Raw genomic sequence first — 16720 nt, 5'->3', positions numbered from 1 at the left:
TGGGCACAAGTCCATGAGGCTGGATCTAATGCATCCAAGGGTGGTGAGGGAGTTGGCGGATGTGATTGCAGAGCCATTGGCCATTATCTTTGAAAATTCATGGTGATCGGGGGAGGTCCCGGATGACTGGAAAAAGGCTAATGTAGTGCCCATCTTTAAAAAAGGGAGGAAAGAGAATCCAGGGAACTACAGACCGGTAAGCCTCACTTCAGTCCCTGGCAAAATCATGGAGCAGGTCCTCAAGGAATCAATTCGGAAGCACTTAGAGGAGAGGAAGGTGATCAGGAACAGTCAGCATAGATTCACCCAGGGCAAGTCATGCCTGACCAACCTGATTGCCTTCATGGTAAGACAACTGGTTCTGTGGATGAGGGGAAAGCAGTGGATGTGATATAGCTTGACTTTAGCAAAGCTTTTGATACAGTCTCCCACAGTATCTTGCCAGCAAGTTAAAGAAGTATGGGCTGGATGAATGGACTATAAGGTGGATAGAAAGCTGGCTAGATTGTTGGGCTCAACGGGTAGTGATCAATGGTTCCATGTCTAGTTGGCAGCCGGTATCAAGCGGAGTGCCCCAAGAGTCAGTGCTGGGGCCGGTTTTGTTCAACATCTTTATTAATGATCTGGATGATGGGATGGATTGAACCCTCAGCAAGTTTGCAGATGACACTAAGCTGGGGAGGAGTGGTAGATACGCTGGAGGGTAGGGATAGGGTCCACAGTGACCTAGACAAATTGGAGGATTGGGCCAAAAGAAATCTGATGAGGTTCAACAAGGACAAGTGCAGAGTCCTGCACTTAGGACGGAAGAATCCCATGCACTGCTACAGACTAGGGACCAAATGGCTGGGCAGCAGTTCTGCAGAAAAAGGACCTAGGGGTTACAGTGGATGAGAAGCTGGATATGGGTTAGCAGTGTGCTCTCGTTGCCAAGAAGGCCAACGGCATATTGGGCTGCATTAGTAGGAGCATGGCCAGCAGATTGAGGGAAGTGATTATTCCCCTCTATTCGGCACCGGTGAGGCCACAGCTGGAGTATTGTGTCCAGTTTTGGTCCCAGAAGGGATGTGGACAAATTGGAGAGAGTCCAGCGGAGGGCAACGAAAATGATTAGGAGGCCGGGGCACATGACTGACGAGCAGAGGCTGAGGGAACTGGGCTTGTTTAGTCTGTAGAGGAGAAGAGTGATTCTATGATCACTCAGCACCTGCAAAGGCCACGCTGGCATCTGACATTCTCGCCCACAGGCTCTGGAGGGAGCGTGGCGTCTGCCTCGGAACCCAGATACAAATCAGCCGCGCGCTTGGACTCACACCTCTCCGGCTGCAAGACACGGACGCTGTACCAACACCACATCGACCAGCTGGAGAGCTTCCACCTTCGCTGCCCAAGATCCTTTGGCATCCTCAAGTGGCAGGACAAAATCCCAATACTGAAGTCCTGGCAAGGTGCCAAATCCCTGGCCTTGAGCACATGCTCATCAAGGCTCAGCTTTGCTGGGTCAGACTCATGGTCTGCATGGAGGCTTCCTGATAGCAGTGCTCTGCAGCCAACTGAGCATGGGAACCTGTTCTAAGGGTCGACCCATCCTCAGATATAAAGACACCTTCAAGGCCAACCTCAAAGCATGCAGGATAGATCTTAAAACCTGGCAACTTATGGCACTTGACAGACCTGGAGGGAGAGGTCTGTGCCATGAGGCCATGTCCACTTTGGAGGAGTGGCATGTGAGGTCCTTGCAGAAGAGAGCACATCATAAGGCCAAAACCTCAAACCCTCCCCATAACCATTACGCTTGCAAGAGATGCGACCGCATTCGCAAATCCAGGATTGGACTCGCTTCCCACGTGAGAAGCCACAAAATCAAATCAATCTAGAACATAAGTCAGCACTAGCTGAATATTCATTCACAAGCGACGGGAGAATCCACCCATCCAGATAATTCTACCATTTCCATCTAGTAATAGACTAATACTTTATTGGGATTTTTTCTGTTCCTAATATACTTTAAAAACTCCTCATTGTTTTTAACTCTGCAGGCCATAGATTTCTTCTTGTGTCCCTTGGCTTCCCTTATCAATTGTCTACAATTCCTAACTTCCCCATTTTTCCATTTATTATTATGTTTTTATAGCTGTCTTCACTTCCCCTCTAAATCAGGTTGTCTCTCAATCAGCACAGTCTTCTTCCTCAGTTGTGGAATTGTGGCTGTTTGGGCATCAAGTAAGTTCTTAGATAATTAGCAATTATCATTCACGTTTTTATGATTAAACACTTCCTGCCAGCTGATCTGGCTCATAATCACATTCAGTTTTGTGAAACTGGCCCTATTAAAGCACCAAGTATATCTATTACTGGTCTGGACTTTATTCTGCTTGCACATTATAAATGTGATCACATCATGATGACTTGCTCCAAAGCTACCATTAATTTTTGGTGCTGTGATCTTTTCCTTTTTGCCAGGACAAGGGCTCATAAAGAATTCCCTAGTGCTGGTTGAAAGCCATTTTGACTTAGGAGGGAGACGAGGCCACATACCAGAGGTGTATGTGTGGGGGAGGACAGAGGTCAGGAACCAGGGACATGCGGGGGTGGGAGGAGGCGAGAGTCCAGAGATGGGGGGTCAGGAACCAGGGATGAGGAGGAGGCCAGAGACCAGAGATGAGGGGGAGGGGCAGGAACCGGAGATGTAGGGGGGGAAGGAACCGGAGATGAGTGGGGGCAGGAACCAGGGACGAGGGGGAGGCAGGAACCGGAGACAAGGGGGCAGGAACCAGGGACGAGTGGGAGGCAGGAACCAGGGATGAAGGGGAGGCAGGAACTGGAGACGAGGAGGAGGCAGGAACCAGGGACGAGGGGGGGCAGGAACCAGGGACGAGGGGGGGCAGGAACCAGAGACGAGGGGGCAGGAACCAGAGATGAGGGGAGGCAGGAACCAGGGACAAAGGGGAGGCAGGAACCAGGGACGAAGGGGGGGCAGGAACCGGAGATGAGGGGGGGCAGGAACCAGGGACGAGGGGGGGGCAGGAACCGGAGATGAGGGGGGGCAGGAACCAGGGACGAGGGGGGGCAGGAACCGGAGATAAGTGGGGGGCAGGAACCGGCGACGAGGGGGCAGGAACCGGAGATGAGGTGGGGGCAGGAACCGGAGACGAGGAGGAGGCAGGAACCAGGGACGAAGGGGGAGGCAGGAACCAGGGACGAGGGGGGGGGCCGGAACCAGGGACGAGGGGAGGCAGGACCCGGAGACGAGGAGGCCGGAACCAGGGATGAGGGGGAGGCAGGAACCAGGGACGGAGGGGGAGGCAGGAACCAGGGACGAAGGGAGGACAGAAACCAGAGACGAGGGGGAGGCAGGAACCAGGGACGAAGGGGAGGCAGGAACTGGAGATGGGGGCAGGAACCGGAGATGAAGGGGAGGCAGGAACCGGAGACGAAGGGGGCAGGAACAGGAGACGAGGGGAGGCAGGAACCAGGGATGAGGGGAGGCAGGAACCAGGGACGAGGGGAGGCAGGAACCAGGGATGAGGGGGGCAGGAACCAGGGATGAGGGGGCAGGAACCGGAGACGAGGGGGGCAGGAACAGGAGACGAGGGGGAGGCAGGAACCGGAGATGAGGGGGGTCAGGACCCAGGGATGAACAGGAGGCCAGAGACGAGGGGGGGGCAGGAACCAGGGATGAAGGGGAGGCAGGAACCGGAGACGAGGGGGGGGCAGGAACCAGAGATGTAGGGGGGGGGCAGGAACCAGGGACGAAGGGGAGGCAGGAACTGGAGATGGGGGGGGGGCAGGAACCGGAGACGAAGGGGGAGGCAGGAACCGGAGATGAAGGGGGGCAGGAACTGGAGACGAGGAGGAGGCAGGAACCAGGGACGAAGGGGGGGCAGGAACCAGGGATGAGGGGGGGGGCAGGAACCAGGGATGAGGGGGGGGCAGGAACCAGGACAGGGGGCTGACCCCCGTCTCACCTGAAACACTAGAAACCTGCTGGGGGGGGGTGCCAAGACCAATCCGAAGCCTGCCCAGAAATGCTCCCCCACCCCTTGTCACAGGCTCCACTGGAGCAGCCCCAGGTAAAGCATTAGCAGAACTGCTGGCAAAGGCCTGATGCCCCCCTGCAGCCCCGGCTCTCACAGGCCCCGCTCAGCGCTGGGCAAAGCCCGCAGCCCTCCCAGCCCCTCTGCTCACCTGCAGTTCCAAGCTGCTGCTGCTCAGGAACATCTGGGTCAAGGTGTCAGCAAACTGGTTGATGGCTCGGAGGAACTCCCTGCAGGGAGAGCGACAAGGGCAGTGAGCGGCTGGTCGGTCGCGCCTCAGCCCTGCACGTGAGTGGGACGCTAAGTGCAGCGGGGCAGGGAGGCTGCTGCAGAGGTTCGGGCTCTCAGGTTACCAAACCTCGCAGGTGTCTGGCGAGTCTCACACTGGCTGGGGTTTTTCTCCAAGCCCCAGCTCCTGGAGCCCTGGGATTACAGCGGGAGCTGTATAGGGTACAGTGTCTTTTAAAAATCCACATCTAACCTCTGCAGTGGCTGAGAACAGGTGGAGAAGGTGCCGCCAGGAGCAGGCAAAGGACTGGCCAGCGTTGGTGCTTGGCTGGACCCCGCAGCTCAGGAGTTTGGGGATTCGACTCGTGATTACTGATTGGTCGGACGGGTGGACAAGACCAGAGGGGGGCATGGCTGGCGGGATTCCCGTGAGTGAAGGGCTGTGCCCCTGGCTCAGGGAGGCGGGCGGAGGAGCTCTGAACAGCTGGGCTGTGAGAAACTGGAGCCAGCAGCCTGCCTGTCAGAGGCCGGAGAGAAGCCAGAAAGCCCCATCGGGCGCCAGAAGAGGCCCCGCTGTGAGGGGTGTTACAAAGCCCTGCCCCCAGGCGAGGGGGCAGCTGTCTGGTTGGTTGGCCTGCTGTCTGCGCTGGCCCCTCTGTGACCCACACTCAGAGCAGCCCATGAAGGCAACCCCCCCTCATACCCACACCTGCATCACCCATACAGGCAAGCACCCACCATGCAACGGTGTGACGAACTGGGACTGTTCTTACTGGGGTCTGGGAATGCGGTGTTGGTGCCTCAGTGTCCCCTAGGCAGTTCTTAAGTCTCTAGCAGAGCAAAGGGCCAGTGCACCTAAATGCCTGACGCTCTGTCTCCTAGCAACTGGTGGCCCGGGCCCCTCCCCTGCAAAGGTGCCAGCTGAAGGTGTTGGAGACAGAGAGGTCAGGTGACCTCCTGGCCCAGGGAAAGCAACAGAGAGGAAGTGGGGCTGGAGGGGGTGTCAGTCTGGAGCTGGCTGGGGGAGGAAGGGAAGGAGAGGCAGGGCTCTGACCCCCCAATGGGGCTGTGGGGCTCCTGGGGCCCCAAGATGGAGCTAACTGGGGGGATCCTGTTGTCTGTGCCTGCAAGCCCTGCTCGGGACTGTGTTCCTGGCGTCTAAATAAACCTTCTGCTTTACTGGCTGGCCGAGAGTCCTGGTGAATCGCAGGACCCTGACTCCCCCCCACTCCGTGACACACGGCACGCCCATCCCTGGCCCCCCCAAGAGAGAACCTCCCACCTGCACACACACACACAGAGCGAGCACGTCCGCCCCCCGGGGGGGCACCATGTGCGCACGCAGCCCTCCCCACACCCTGTCCGCAGCCACCTCCCCACCCCTCACTGATCCACAAGGTCTGTGCCACGCCCCAGCTTTACAACAGTCCCATGGGGGAACCCTGCAGTGGGGCAGCCCCCCAAGAGTCCCACTCTCCCTTCGGGGCAGGGCCTGCAGCCTCCCTGGCAGCCAGACTGAGCCTCTGGGTGCCAGAGCCCTCCTGCTGCCCCCCGAGAGCTCTGCCCGGCCAGGCAGCTGACAGAGGCCCTGGGCAGAGCCGGGTGCATGAGTCACCTGCCCCCAGCGTGGGCAGCCCCTGGGTCCGCACAGAGACAGAGCGGGTACCGCAGCGTCCAGCCTGGGCAGCCCGGAGCCATTCACCAGCTGGGACTCCGGTGCCCGGCTGGCCCTGACCCCCCGTCAGTCCTCAGGTCAGAGAGCCCATGCTGAGCCCCCCACTGAGCCCCCCACTAACCCCAATGCTGAGCCCCCACTTACCCCCGCCCACGCTGAGCCCCACTGACCCCACCCACCCTGAGCCCCCACTTACCCCCAACGCTGAGCCCCCACTGACCCACCCACGCTGAGCCCCTGCTCACGCTGAGCCCCCGCTGAGCCCCCACTTACCCCCTGCTCACACTGAGCTGCCCACTCACCCACCCCGCTGAGCCCCCACTGACCCTCTGCTCAAGCTGAGCCGCCCATGTTGAGCCCCCACTAACCCCCACCCTTGCTTAGCCCCCACCCATCCTGAGCCCCCACTTACACCCCAATGCTGAGCCCCCCACTTACCCCCTGCTCACGCGGAGCCGCCCACACTGAGCCCTCCCACTTACCCCCGACGCTGAGCCCCCACTTACCTCCTCCCACCCATGCATAGCCCCTAATTACCCCCACCCATGCTTAGCCCCACTTACCCTCCCCGCAGGCCTTTGTTCTCAGCTGGGGTCTCTGCTCAGCTCCCGGCTGAGAGGCAGCAGACCCCGGAGTCACTGGAGCTGGCATTGACTCTCTGACCCCCTGGTGCTCTCAGTCAGTTCAGCCGGTTCCTTACTCTTGGCCTGTCCTGAGAGCAAACTGAACCCCTCTTCCCCCGCCCCCCGCCCGCTGGGGAGCCGTGCAAGGTCTGGGGGAAACTGAGGCACATGCAGGAGTCATAAAAATGTTACAAAATTTCCCCACTTTTTTACCCTGTCACTGCAAATCCCCTTAAACCATGTTCCTGGTATCAGGCTACCAATTCCCCGATCATAGAATCATAGAATCTCAGGGTTGGAAGGGACCTCAGGAGGTATCTAGTCCAACCCCCTGCTCAAAGCAGGACCAAACCCAACTAAATCATCCCAGCCAGGGCTTTGTCAAGCCTGACCTTAAAAACCTCTAAGGAAGGAGATTCCACCACCTCCCTAGGTAGCCCATTCCAGTGCTTCACCACCCTCCTAGTGAAAAAGTTTTTCCTAATGTCTAACCTAAACCTCCCCCTCTGCAACTTGAGACCATTACTCCTTGTTCTGTCATCTCCTACCACTGAGAACAGTCTAGATCCATCCTCTTTGGAACCCCCTTTCAGGTAGTTGAAAGCAGCTATCAAATCCCCCCTCATTCTTCTCTTCTGCAGACTAAACAATCCCAGTTCCCTCAGCCTCTCCTCATAAGTCATGTGCTCCAGCCCCCTAATCATTTTTGTTGCCCTCCGCTGGACTCTCTCCAGTTTATCCACATCCTTCTTGTAGTGTGGGGCCCAAAACTGGACACAGTACTCCAGATGAGGCCTCACCAATGCTGAATAGAGGGGAATGATCACGTCCCTCGATCTGCTGGCAATGCCCCTACTTATACAGCCCAAAATGCCGTTAGCCTTCTTGGCAACAAGGGCACACTGTTGACTCATATCCAGCTTCTCGTCGGCTGTAACCCCTAGGTCCTTTTCTGAAGAACTGCTGCCCAGCCATTTGGTCCCTAGTCTGTAGCAGTGCATGGGATTCTTCCGTCCTAAGTAGAGGATATGGATATTACTGTGCAAGGCTCTTTCCCTGGTGAAAGGTCCTGCAGACCCGCAGAAGTAGTGTACACCCGGAGCCCTACGGATTGGGAAAGGGGGCGGGTACTTCCATTGACCAGGTTAGTTACACCCGGAGCCCTACGGACTGGGAAAGGGGGCGGGTACTTCCATTGACCAGGTTAGTTACACCCAGAGCCTACGGACTGGGAAAGGGGGCAGGTACTTCCATTGACCAGGTTAGTTACACCCAGAGCCCTACGGATTGGGAAAGGGGGCGGGTACTTCCATTGACCAGGTTAGTTACACCCGGAGCCCTACGGACTGGGAAAGGGGGCGGGTACTTCCATTGACCAGGTTAGTTACACCCAGAGCCCTACGGACTGGGAAAGGGGGCGGGTACTTCCATTGACCAGGTTAGTTACACCCAGAGCCTACGGATTGGGAAATGGGGCGGGTACTTCCATTGACCAGGTTAGTTACACCCAGAGCCTACGGACTGGGAAGGGGGGTGGGTACTTCCATTGACCAGGTTAGTTACACCCTGAGCCTACGGATTGGGAAAGGGGGCGGATACTTCCATTGACCAGGTTAGTTACACCCAGAGCCCTACGGATTGGGAAAGGGGGTGGGTACTTCCATTGACCAGGTTAGTTACACCCGGAGCCTACGGACTGGGAAAGGGGGCGGGTACTTCCATTGACCAGGTTAGTTACACCCAGAGCCTATGGACTGGGAAAGGGGGCGGGTACTTCCATTGACCAGGTTAGTTACACCCAGAGCCTACGGATTGGGAAAGGGGGTGGGTACTTCCATTGACCAGGTTAGTTACACCCGGAGCCCTACGGACTGGGAAAGGGGGCGGGTACTTCCATTGACCAGGTTAGTTACACCCGGGGGCCTACGGATTGGGTACGGGTGGGGGCTTTTCGCCTGGAGCCCTACGGCCTGGGAAATGGTGGGGTAACGAACTGGCCGCTGCGTTTGCTCTGAGGCTGCTCCCCGGTACGTGTCCGAGGGGCTTGCTGTGGCACTGGATGTGGTACCGGGGAAGAAGAGCAGCCAGCGCGGCTCTCGCACTGTCTTCTTTTGCCCTCGGTACCAGGGACCTGCTCTTGTCTTGGTGTCTGGGGGGCTTCTTCTTGGGCACCGGGGAAACCCCCCGCGGTGCCCAGCCCCCCATGGCACCCAGCTTCCTGAGGCGCCCAGCCCCCCATGGCGCCCAGCTAGGGTTTCCAACTTTCTACTTGCACAAAACCGAACATCCTTGCCCTGTCCCGCCCCTCCTCCAAGGCCCTGCCCCAGCCCAGCCCCTTCACTGAGGCCCCAACCCCCACTCACTCCATCTCCCCCTCCCTCTGTCGCTCACTTTCCCCATTCTCACTCACTCGCTTATTTTTACTGGGCTGGCTCAGGGGGTTGGGGTGAGGGCTCTGGGCTGGGCCATGGATGAGGGGTTTGGGGTATTAGGAGGGTGCTCCGGGCTGGGATTGAGGGGATTGGACGGCAGGAGGGGGATCAGGGCTGGGACAGAGGGCTGTTGAGGGCTCCGTCTAGGGGTGTGGGCTCCGGGGTGGGGCTGGGGATAAGGAGTTTGGGAGGTAGTTGGGTGCTCGGTGCTGGGACTGAGGGGTTTGGAGAGCAGGAGGGGGATCAGGGCTGGGGAAGGGGCTTGGGGTGCAGGCTCCAGGTGGAGCTTACCTCAAGCAGCTCCCAGAAGCAGCGTCATGTTCCCGTCTCCGGCTCCTATGCAGAGGCGTGGCCAAGCAGCTCTGCACGCTGCCCCTTCCGTAGGCACCGTCCCTGCAGCTCCCATTGGCCGTGGTTCCCGGCCAATGGGATCTCTGGAGCCAGCGCTTGGGGCAGGGAGAGCGCACAGAACCCCCTGGCTGCCCCTACACATAGGAGCCAGAGAGGGGACATGTCAGATGCTTCCCGGGAGCCGTACGGAGCCACTGCAGGCAGGGAACCTGCCTTAGCCCTAATGTGCCGCCGAGTGGACTTTTAAGAGCCTGGTCAGTGGTGCTGACCGGAGCCATCAGGGTCCCTTTTCAATCAGGTGTTCTGGTCAAAAACTGAACACCTGGCAACCCGGTGACCAGCACCTCCTCGCGGCGCCCAGACCCAGAATTCCTGCCCCCAGCAAACAGAGCAAGAGCAAAATGTAATAGCCTGTCCTCAACCAACTCCCACTAAATGCTCCAGGCCCCCCCCAACCCACCCCTGTTAAATACCCCAACCCACCCCCCGTTAGATGCCCCCATGGCCACAGCCCCCTCCCCCCACATACCCCACAGGTCCAGGTTACAGAGCTTACACCCCAGAGACGCACAAGGCCTGTTCTCTGTAAGACACGTCACTAGCTGCCCTTCTGGCTCTTACCGGCTCAGGTGAAGTGTGTGGCCCAGTGCTGCCCAGTGGCTGGACAGGACAATACCGGTAACACAAAAATAACACAAGAACGGCCGTACCGGGTCAGACCAAAGGTCCATCCAGCCCAGTATCTGTCTACCAACAGTGGCCAGTGCCAGGTGCCCCAGAGGGAGTGAACCTAACAGGCAATGATCAAGTGATCTCTCTCCTGCCATCCATCTCCATCCTCTGACAAACAGAGGCTAGAGACACCATTCCTTACCCAGCCTGGATAATAGCCATTAATAGACCTAACCTCCATGAATTTATCCAGTTCTCTTTTAAACCCTGTTATAGTCCAGCGTTCACAACCTCCTCAGGCAAGGAGTTCCACAAGTTGACTGTGCACTGTGTGAAGAAGAACTTCCTTTTATTTCTTTTAAACCTGCTGCCCATTAATTTCATTTGGTGACCCCTAGTTCTTGTATTATGGGAATAAGTAAATAACTTTTCCTTATCCACTTTCTCCACGTCACTCATGATTTTATATACCTCTATCATATCCCCCCTTAGTCTCCTCTTTTCCAAGCTGAAGAGTCCTAGCCTCTTTAATCTCTCCTCATATGGGACCCTCTCCAAACCCCTAATCATTTTAGTTGCCCTTCTCTGAACCTTTTCTAGTGCCAGTATATCTTTTTTGAGACAAGGGGACCACATCTGTACGCAGTATTTGAGATGTGGGCGTACCATGGATTTATATAAGGGCAATAAGATAATCTCCGTCTTATTCTCTATCTCCTTTTTAATGATTCCTAACATCCTGTTTGCTTTTTTGACCGCCGCTGCACACTGCGTGGACATCTTCAGAGAACTATCCACGATGACTCCAAGATCTCTTTGCTGATTAGTTCTAGCTAAATTAACCCCCATCATATTATATGTATAGTTGGGGTTATTTTTTCCAATGTGCATTACTTTACATTTATCCACATGAAATTTCATTTGCCATTTTGTTGCCCAATCACTTAGTTTTGTGAGATCTTTTTGAAGTTCTTCACAGTCTGCTTTGGTCTTAACTATCTTGAGCAGTTTAGTATCGTCTGCAAACTTTGCCACCTCACTGTCTACCCCTTTCTCCAGATCATTTATGAATAAATTGAATAGGATTGGTCCTAGGACTGACCCTTGGGGAACACCACTAGTTACCCCTCTCCATTCTGAGAATTTACCATTAATTCCTACCCTTTGTTCCCTGTCTTTTAACCAGTTCTCAATCCATGAAAGGACCTTCCCTTTTATCCCATGACAGCTTAATTTACATAACAGCCTTTGGTGAGGGACCTTGTCAAAGGCTTTCTGGAAATCTAAGTACACTATGTCCACTGGATCCCCCTTGTCCACATGTTTGTTGACCCCTTCAAAGAACTCTAATAGATTAGTAAGACACGATTTCCCTTTACAGAAACCATGCTGATTTTTGCCCAACAATTTATGTTCTTCCATGTGTCTGACAATTTTATTCTTTACTATTCTTTCAACTAATTTGCCCGGTACTGACATTAGACTTGCTGGTCTGTAATTGCCAGGTCACCTCTAGCGCCCTTTTTAAATATTGACTTGTTACTGTTAAGTTTATCAATTAATTCCAAAACCTCTTCCAGTGACACGTCAATCTGTGACAATTCCTCAGGGCTTGGCTACACTTACAAATTTGCAGCGCTGCAGCAGGGTGTGAAAACACACCCTCTGCAGCGCTGCAAATTGCGGCGCTACAAAGCGCCAGTGTGGTCAAAGCCCCAGCGCTGGGAGCTGTGCTCCCAGCGCTGTCCGTTATTCCCCACAGGGAGGTGGAGTACGGACAGCGCTGGGAGAGTTTTCTCCCAGCGCTGGCGCTTTGACTACACTTAGCGCTTCAAAGCGCTGCCGCGGCAGCGCTTTGAAGTTTAAGTGTAGCCATAGCCTCAGATTTGTGACCTACAAAGGAGGGCTCAGGTTTGGGAATCTCCCTAACATCCTCAGCCGTGAAGACTGAAGCAAAGAATCCATTTAGTTTCTCCGCAATGACTGTATCGTCTTTAAGCGCTCCTTTTGTATCTCGATCATCAAGGGGCCCCACTGGTTGTTTAGCAGGCTTCCTGCTTCTGATGTACTTGAAAAACATTTTGTTATTACCTTTGGAGTTTTTGGCTAGCCGGTCTTCAAACTCCTCTTTGGCTTTTCTTATTACACTCTTGCACTTAATTTGGCAGTGTTTGTGCTCCTTTCTATTTGCCTCACTAGGATTTGACTTTAAAAGATGCGTTTTTATCTCTCACTGCTTCTTTTACATGGTTGTTAAGCCACGGTGGCTATTTTTTAAATTCTTTTACTGTGTTTTTTAATTGGGGTATACATTGAAGTTGGCCCCTATTATGGTGTCTTTGAAAAGTGTCCATGCAGCTTGCAGGGATTTCACTCTAGTCACTGTACCTTTTAATTTCTGTTTAACTAACCTCCTCATTTTTGCATAGTTCCCCTTTCTGAAATTAAGTGCCACAGTGTTGGGCTGTTGAGATGTTCTTCCCACCACAAGAATGTTAAATGTTGTTATATTATGGTCACTATTTCCAAGCAGTCCTGTTATAGTTACCTCTTGGACCAGCTCCTGCGCTCCACTCAGGACTAAATCTAGAGTTGCCTCTCCCCTTGCAGGTTCCCGTACCAGCTGCTCCATGAAGCAGTCATTTAAAGTATCGAGAAATTTTGTGTCTGCATTTCGTCCTGAGGTGACATGTACCCAGTCAATATGGGGATAACTGAAATCCCCCACTATTCTTGAGTTCTTTTTTTTTGATAGCCTCTCTAATTTCCCTTAGCATTTCTTCATCACTATCACTGTCCCGGACAGGTGATCGATAATAGATCCCTATTGTTATATTCTTATTAGAGCATGAAATTACCATCCATAGAGATTCTATGGAACCTGTGGATTCATTTAAGATTTTTACTTCATTGCCATGACACCCCCAGCCCAGCTCCTGGCTAAACATCCCCCTGGTGCCCCACCTCCCAGAAACACCCCCGGCCATCAGTGCCTCCCTAACCCACACAGCCCCCAGCACGTCTCACCGTCCAGCGCCTTCGCCCTGCCACCCCTGAGCTGGAGCCGGGGGATCCCCCTGGCCGGGCTGCCGGGGCATGTGCCCTGGGCAGCTCACACTCCCCCCAGCTCTGGGCGCTTGTGGGAGAGGAGCCCCACAGCCCCTCAGTCCTAGGACGCCGCATGTTCCTTCCCACCAGCCCAGCCCTGGGACCGGGCCCTGCTCACCGGTTCTGCACCATGTTCATCACCATCCAGTCGGAGGGATACACCGTCTTGCCAATCAGGTCCTTGAACAGGAGGAAGGTCTCCATGAGAAAGTCCTGCCAAGCAAGGAGGCCCTGTTAGGACCCGGGGTGCTGCAGTCGCCTGGGGTCCCTGGGGGCGAGGGGGCCCAGCCCGGGCCGGGCGAGCTGGCTGAGGATGGAGGTGAGGCTGACGGGCTGGGGAAGAGGCGAGAGGATGGGGCACCTGGCTGGTGAGGGAAGGGTTGGCCCATCTCTTCAGGGCTCTCGTAGGGCCCCAAGAGCAAAGAGTCTCCTCTCTGGCCTGGGACCGGGCTGCGCCCCCCCCCCCGCCCTCACACACTGGGTACAAGCTTGTCCCCACGTGGTCCCTCAGAGGCAGCAAGGGGCGAGCGGGCAGGTCTCTTCCCTCTGCCCACGGAGAACAGCAGCAGAGGCGCTTGGGCTGGGGGGTGCCAAGGAGACAGAGCTGGCAGTGGGGGTGCCGTGGGGGAAGGTTTTTGAGGAGCTGGCTCTGGGGTGCCGCGCGGGGGTGTGTGCTAAGGAGCTGGACGTGGGGTGCCATGGGGAATGGGGGGCCGAGGAGCTGGAGGTGAGGTACTGTGGGGGACGGGTTCTGAGGAGCTGGCAGTGGGGGTGCTGTGAGGGAGGGGGTGCCGAGGAGCTGGTTCTGGGGTGCTGTCGGGGGCCCGAGGAGCTGGAGGTGAGGTACTGTGGGGACGGGTTCTGAGGAGCGGGCAGTGGGAGTGCTGTGAGGGAGGGGGGGCCAAGAAGCTGGTTCTGGGGTGCCGTGGGGAGGGGGTGCCGAGGAGCTGGAGGTGGGGTACTGTGGGGACGGGTTCTGAGGAGCTGGCAGTGGGGTGCCGTGAGGAGGGGGTGCCGAGGAGCTGGTTCTGGGGTGCCGTGGGGAGGGGTGCCGAGGAGCTGGAGGTGGGGTACTGTGGGGAGGGGTTCTGAGGAGCTGGAGGTGGGGTACTGTGGGGGAGGGGTTCTGAGGAGCTGGCAGTGGGGGTGTCATGAGGGAGGGGGTGCCGAGGAGCTGGTTCTGGGGTGTCGTGGGGGAGGGGGTGCCGAGGAGCTGGTTCTGGGGTGCCGTGGAGGAGGGGGTGCTGAGGAGCTGGAGGGGGGGTGCCAAGGGGGGGCTGAGGAGCTGGAGGTGGGGTACTGTGAGCGAGGGGGTGCCGAGGAGCTGGTTCTGGGGTTCCGTGGGGGAGGGGGTGCCGAGGAGCTGGAGGTGAGGTACTGTGGGGGACGGGTTCTGAGGAGCTGGCAGTGGGGGTGCTGTGAGGGAGGGGGTGCCGAGGAGCTGGTTCTGGGGTGCCGTGGAGGAGGGGTGCTGAGGAGCTGGAGGTGGGTTGCCAAGGGGGCTGAGGAGCTGGAGGTGGGGTGCCGTGGGGGACGGGGTACTGAGGAGCTGGCAGTGGGGATGCCATGAGGGAGGGGGTGCCGAGGAGCTGGTTCTGGGGTGCCGTGGAGGAGGGGGTGGTGAGGAGCTGGAGGTGGGGTGCCGTGGGGGACGGGGTACTGAGGAGCTGGTTCTGGGGTGCCGTGGAGGAGGGGGTGCTGAGGAGCTGGAGGTGGGGTGCCGTGGGGGACGGGATACTGAGGAGCTGGTTCTGGGGTGCCGTGGAGGAGGGGGTGCTGAGGAGCTGGAGGTGGGGTGCCCAGGGGGGGGGGAGGAGCTGGAGGTGGGGTGCCGTGGGGGACGGGGTACTGAGGATCTGGTTCTGGGGTGCCGTGGAGGAGGGGGTGCTGAGGAGCTGGAGGTGGGGTGCCGTGGGGGACGGGGTACTGAGGAGCTGGTTCTGGGGTGCCGTGGAGGAGGGGGTGGTGAGGAGCTGGAGGTGGGGTGCCGTGGGGGACGGGGTACTGAGGAGCTGGTTCTGGGGTGCCGTGGAGGAGGGGTGCTGAGGAGCTGGAGGTGGGGTGCCGTGGGGGACGGGATACTGAGGAGCTGGTTCTGGGGTGCCGTGGAGGAGGGGGTGCTGAGGAGCTGGAGGTGGGGTGCCAAGGGGGCTGAGGCGCGGGAGGTGGCGTGCCGTGGGGGCCGGGGTACTGAGGAGCTGGTTCTGGGGTGCCGTGGAGGAGGTGGTGCTGAGGAGCTGGAGGTGGGGTGCCGTGGGGGACGGGGTACTGAGGAGCTGGTTCTGGGGTGCCGTGGAGGAGGGGGTGCTGAGGAGCTGGAGGTGGGGTGCCGTGGGGGACAGGGTACTGAGGAGCTGGTTCTGGGGTGCCAAGGGGGGGCTGAGGAGCTGGAGGTGGGGTGCCGTGGGGGACGGGGTACTGAGGAGCTGGTTCTGGGGTGCCATGGAGGAGGGGGTGGTGAGGAGCTGGAGGTGGGGTGCCGTGGGGGACGGGGTACTGAGGAGCTGGTTCTGGGGTGCCGTGGAGGAGGGGGTGCTGAGGAGCTGGAGGTGGGGTGCGGGGTGGGCCGCGCTACTGAGGAGCTGGGTCTGGGGAGCGGTGGAGGAGGGGGTGCTGAGGAGCTGGAGGTGGGGTGCTGTGGGGGACGGGGTACTGAGGAGCTGGTTCTGGGGTGCCGTGGAGGAGGGGGTTCTGAGGAGCTGGCAGTGGGGATGCCGTGGGGGAAGGGGTTTTGAGGAGCTGGCAGTGGGGGTGCCATGAGGGAGGGGGTGCCGAGGAGCTGGTTCTGGGGTGCTGTGGGGGAGGGGGTGCTGAGGAGCTGGCGGTGGGGTTGGGTGGGGGAGGGGTTCTGAGGAGCTGGCAGTGGGGGTGCCATGAGGGAGGGGGTGCCGAGGAGCTGGTTCTGGGGTGCCGTGGGGGATGGGGTACTGAGGAGCTGGTTCTGGGGTGCCGTGGGGGACGGGGTACTGAGGAGCTGGTTCTGGGGTGCCGTGGAGGAGGGGGTGCTGAGGAGCTGGAGGTGGGGTGCCGTGGGGGACGGGGTACTGAGCAGCTGGCTCTGGGGTGCCGTGGAGGAGGGGGTGCTGAGGAGCTGGAGGTGGGGTACTGTGGGGGAGGGGTTCTGAGGAGCTGGCAGTGGGGGTGCCATGAGGGAGGGGGTGCCGAGGAGCTGGTTCTGGGGTGCCGTGGAGGAGGGGGTGCTGAGGAGCTGGAGGTGGGGTGCCGTGGGGGACAGGGTACTGAGGAGCTGGTTCTGGGGTGCCAAGGGGGCTGAGGAGCTGGAGGTGGGGTGCCGTGGGGGACGGGGTACTGAGGAGCTGGCTCTGGGGTGCCGTGGCGGAGGGGGGGTGAGGAGCTGGAGGTGGGGTGCCGTGGGGACGGGTACTGAGGAGCTGGTTCTGGGGTGCCGTGGAGGAGGGGGTGCTGAGGAGCTGGAGGTGGGGTGCCGTGGGGGACGGGGTACTGAGGAGCTGGTTCTGGGGTGCCGTGGAGGAGGGGGTGGTGAGGAGCTGGAGGTGGGGTGCCGTGGGGGACGGGGTGCCGAGGAACTGGTTCTGGGGTGCCATGGAGGAGGGGGTGCCGAGGAGCTGGTTC

The 16720-nt window shown here is 58.1% G+C and overlaps 1 protein-coding gene across 6 annotated transcripts in view; it reads right to left on the bottom strand.

The window, feature by feature from the left end:
* The window catches only part of LOC120406127 (dedicator of cytokinesis protein 2-like), a 317936-nt gene that overhangs the window by 63203 nt on the left and 238013 nt on the right, over nt 1–16720 (bottom strand). For all 6 annotated transcript variants that reach the window (XM_039540455.1, XM_039540456.1, XM_039540457.1 and 3 more), the window contains 2 exons: nt 13245–13339; nt 4189–4267 (listed from right to left, as the gene is read on the bottom strand). In XM_039540455.1, coding sequence (XP_039396389.1) covers nt 4189–4267; nt 13245–13339 — 174 coding nt within the window. The remainder of the gene's footprint in view (nt 1–4188; nt 4268–13244; nt 13340–16720) is intronic.

This window comes from Mauremys reevesii, linkage group 5, assembly GCF_016161935.1.
Source record: "Mauremys reevesii isolate NIE-2019 linkage group 5, ASM1616193v1, whole genome shotgun sequence".
In the NCBI taxonomy this organism is placed as follows: domain Eukaryota; kingdom Metazoa; phylum Chordata; order Testudines; family Geoemydidae; genus Mauremys; species Mauremys reevesii.
This window is presented reverse-complemented; position numbering and strand designations above follow the sequence as displayed.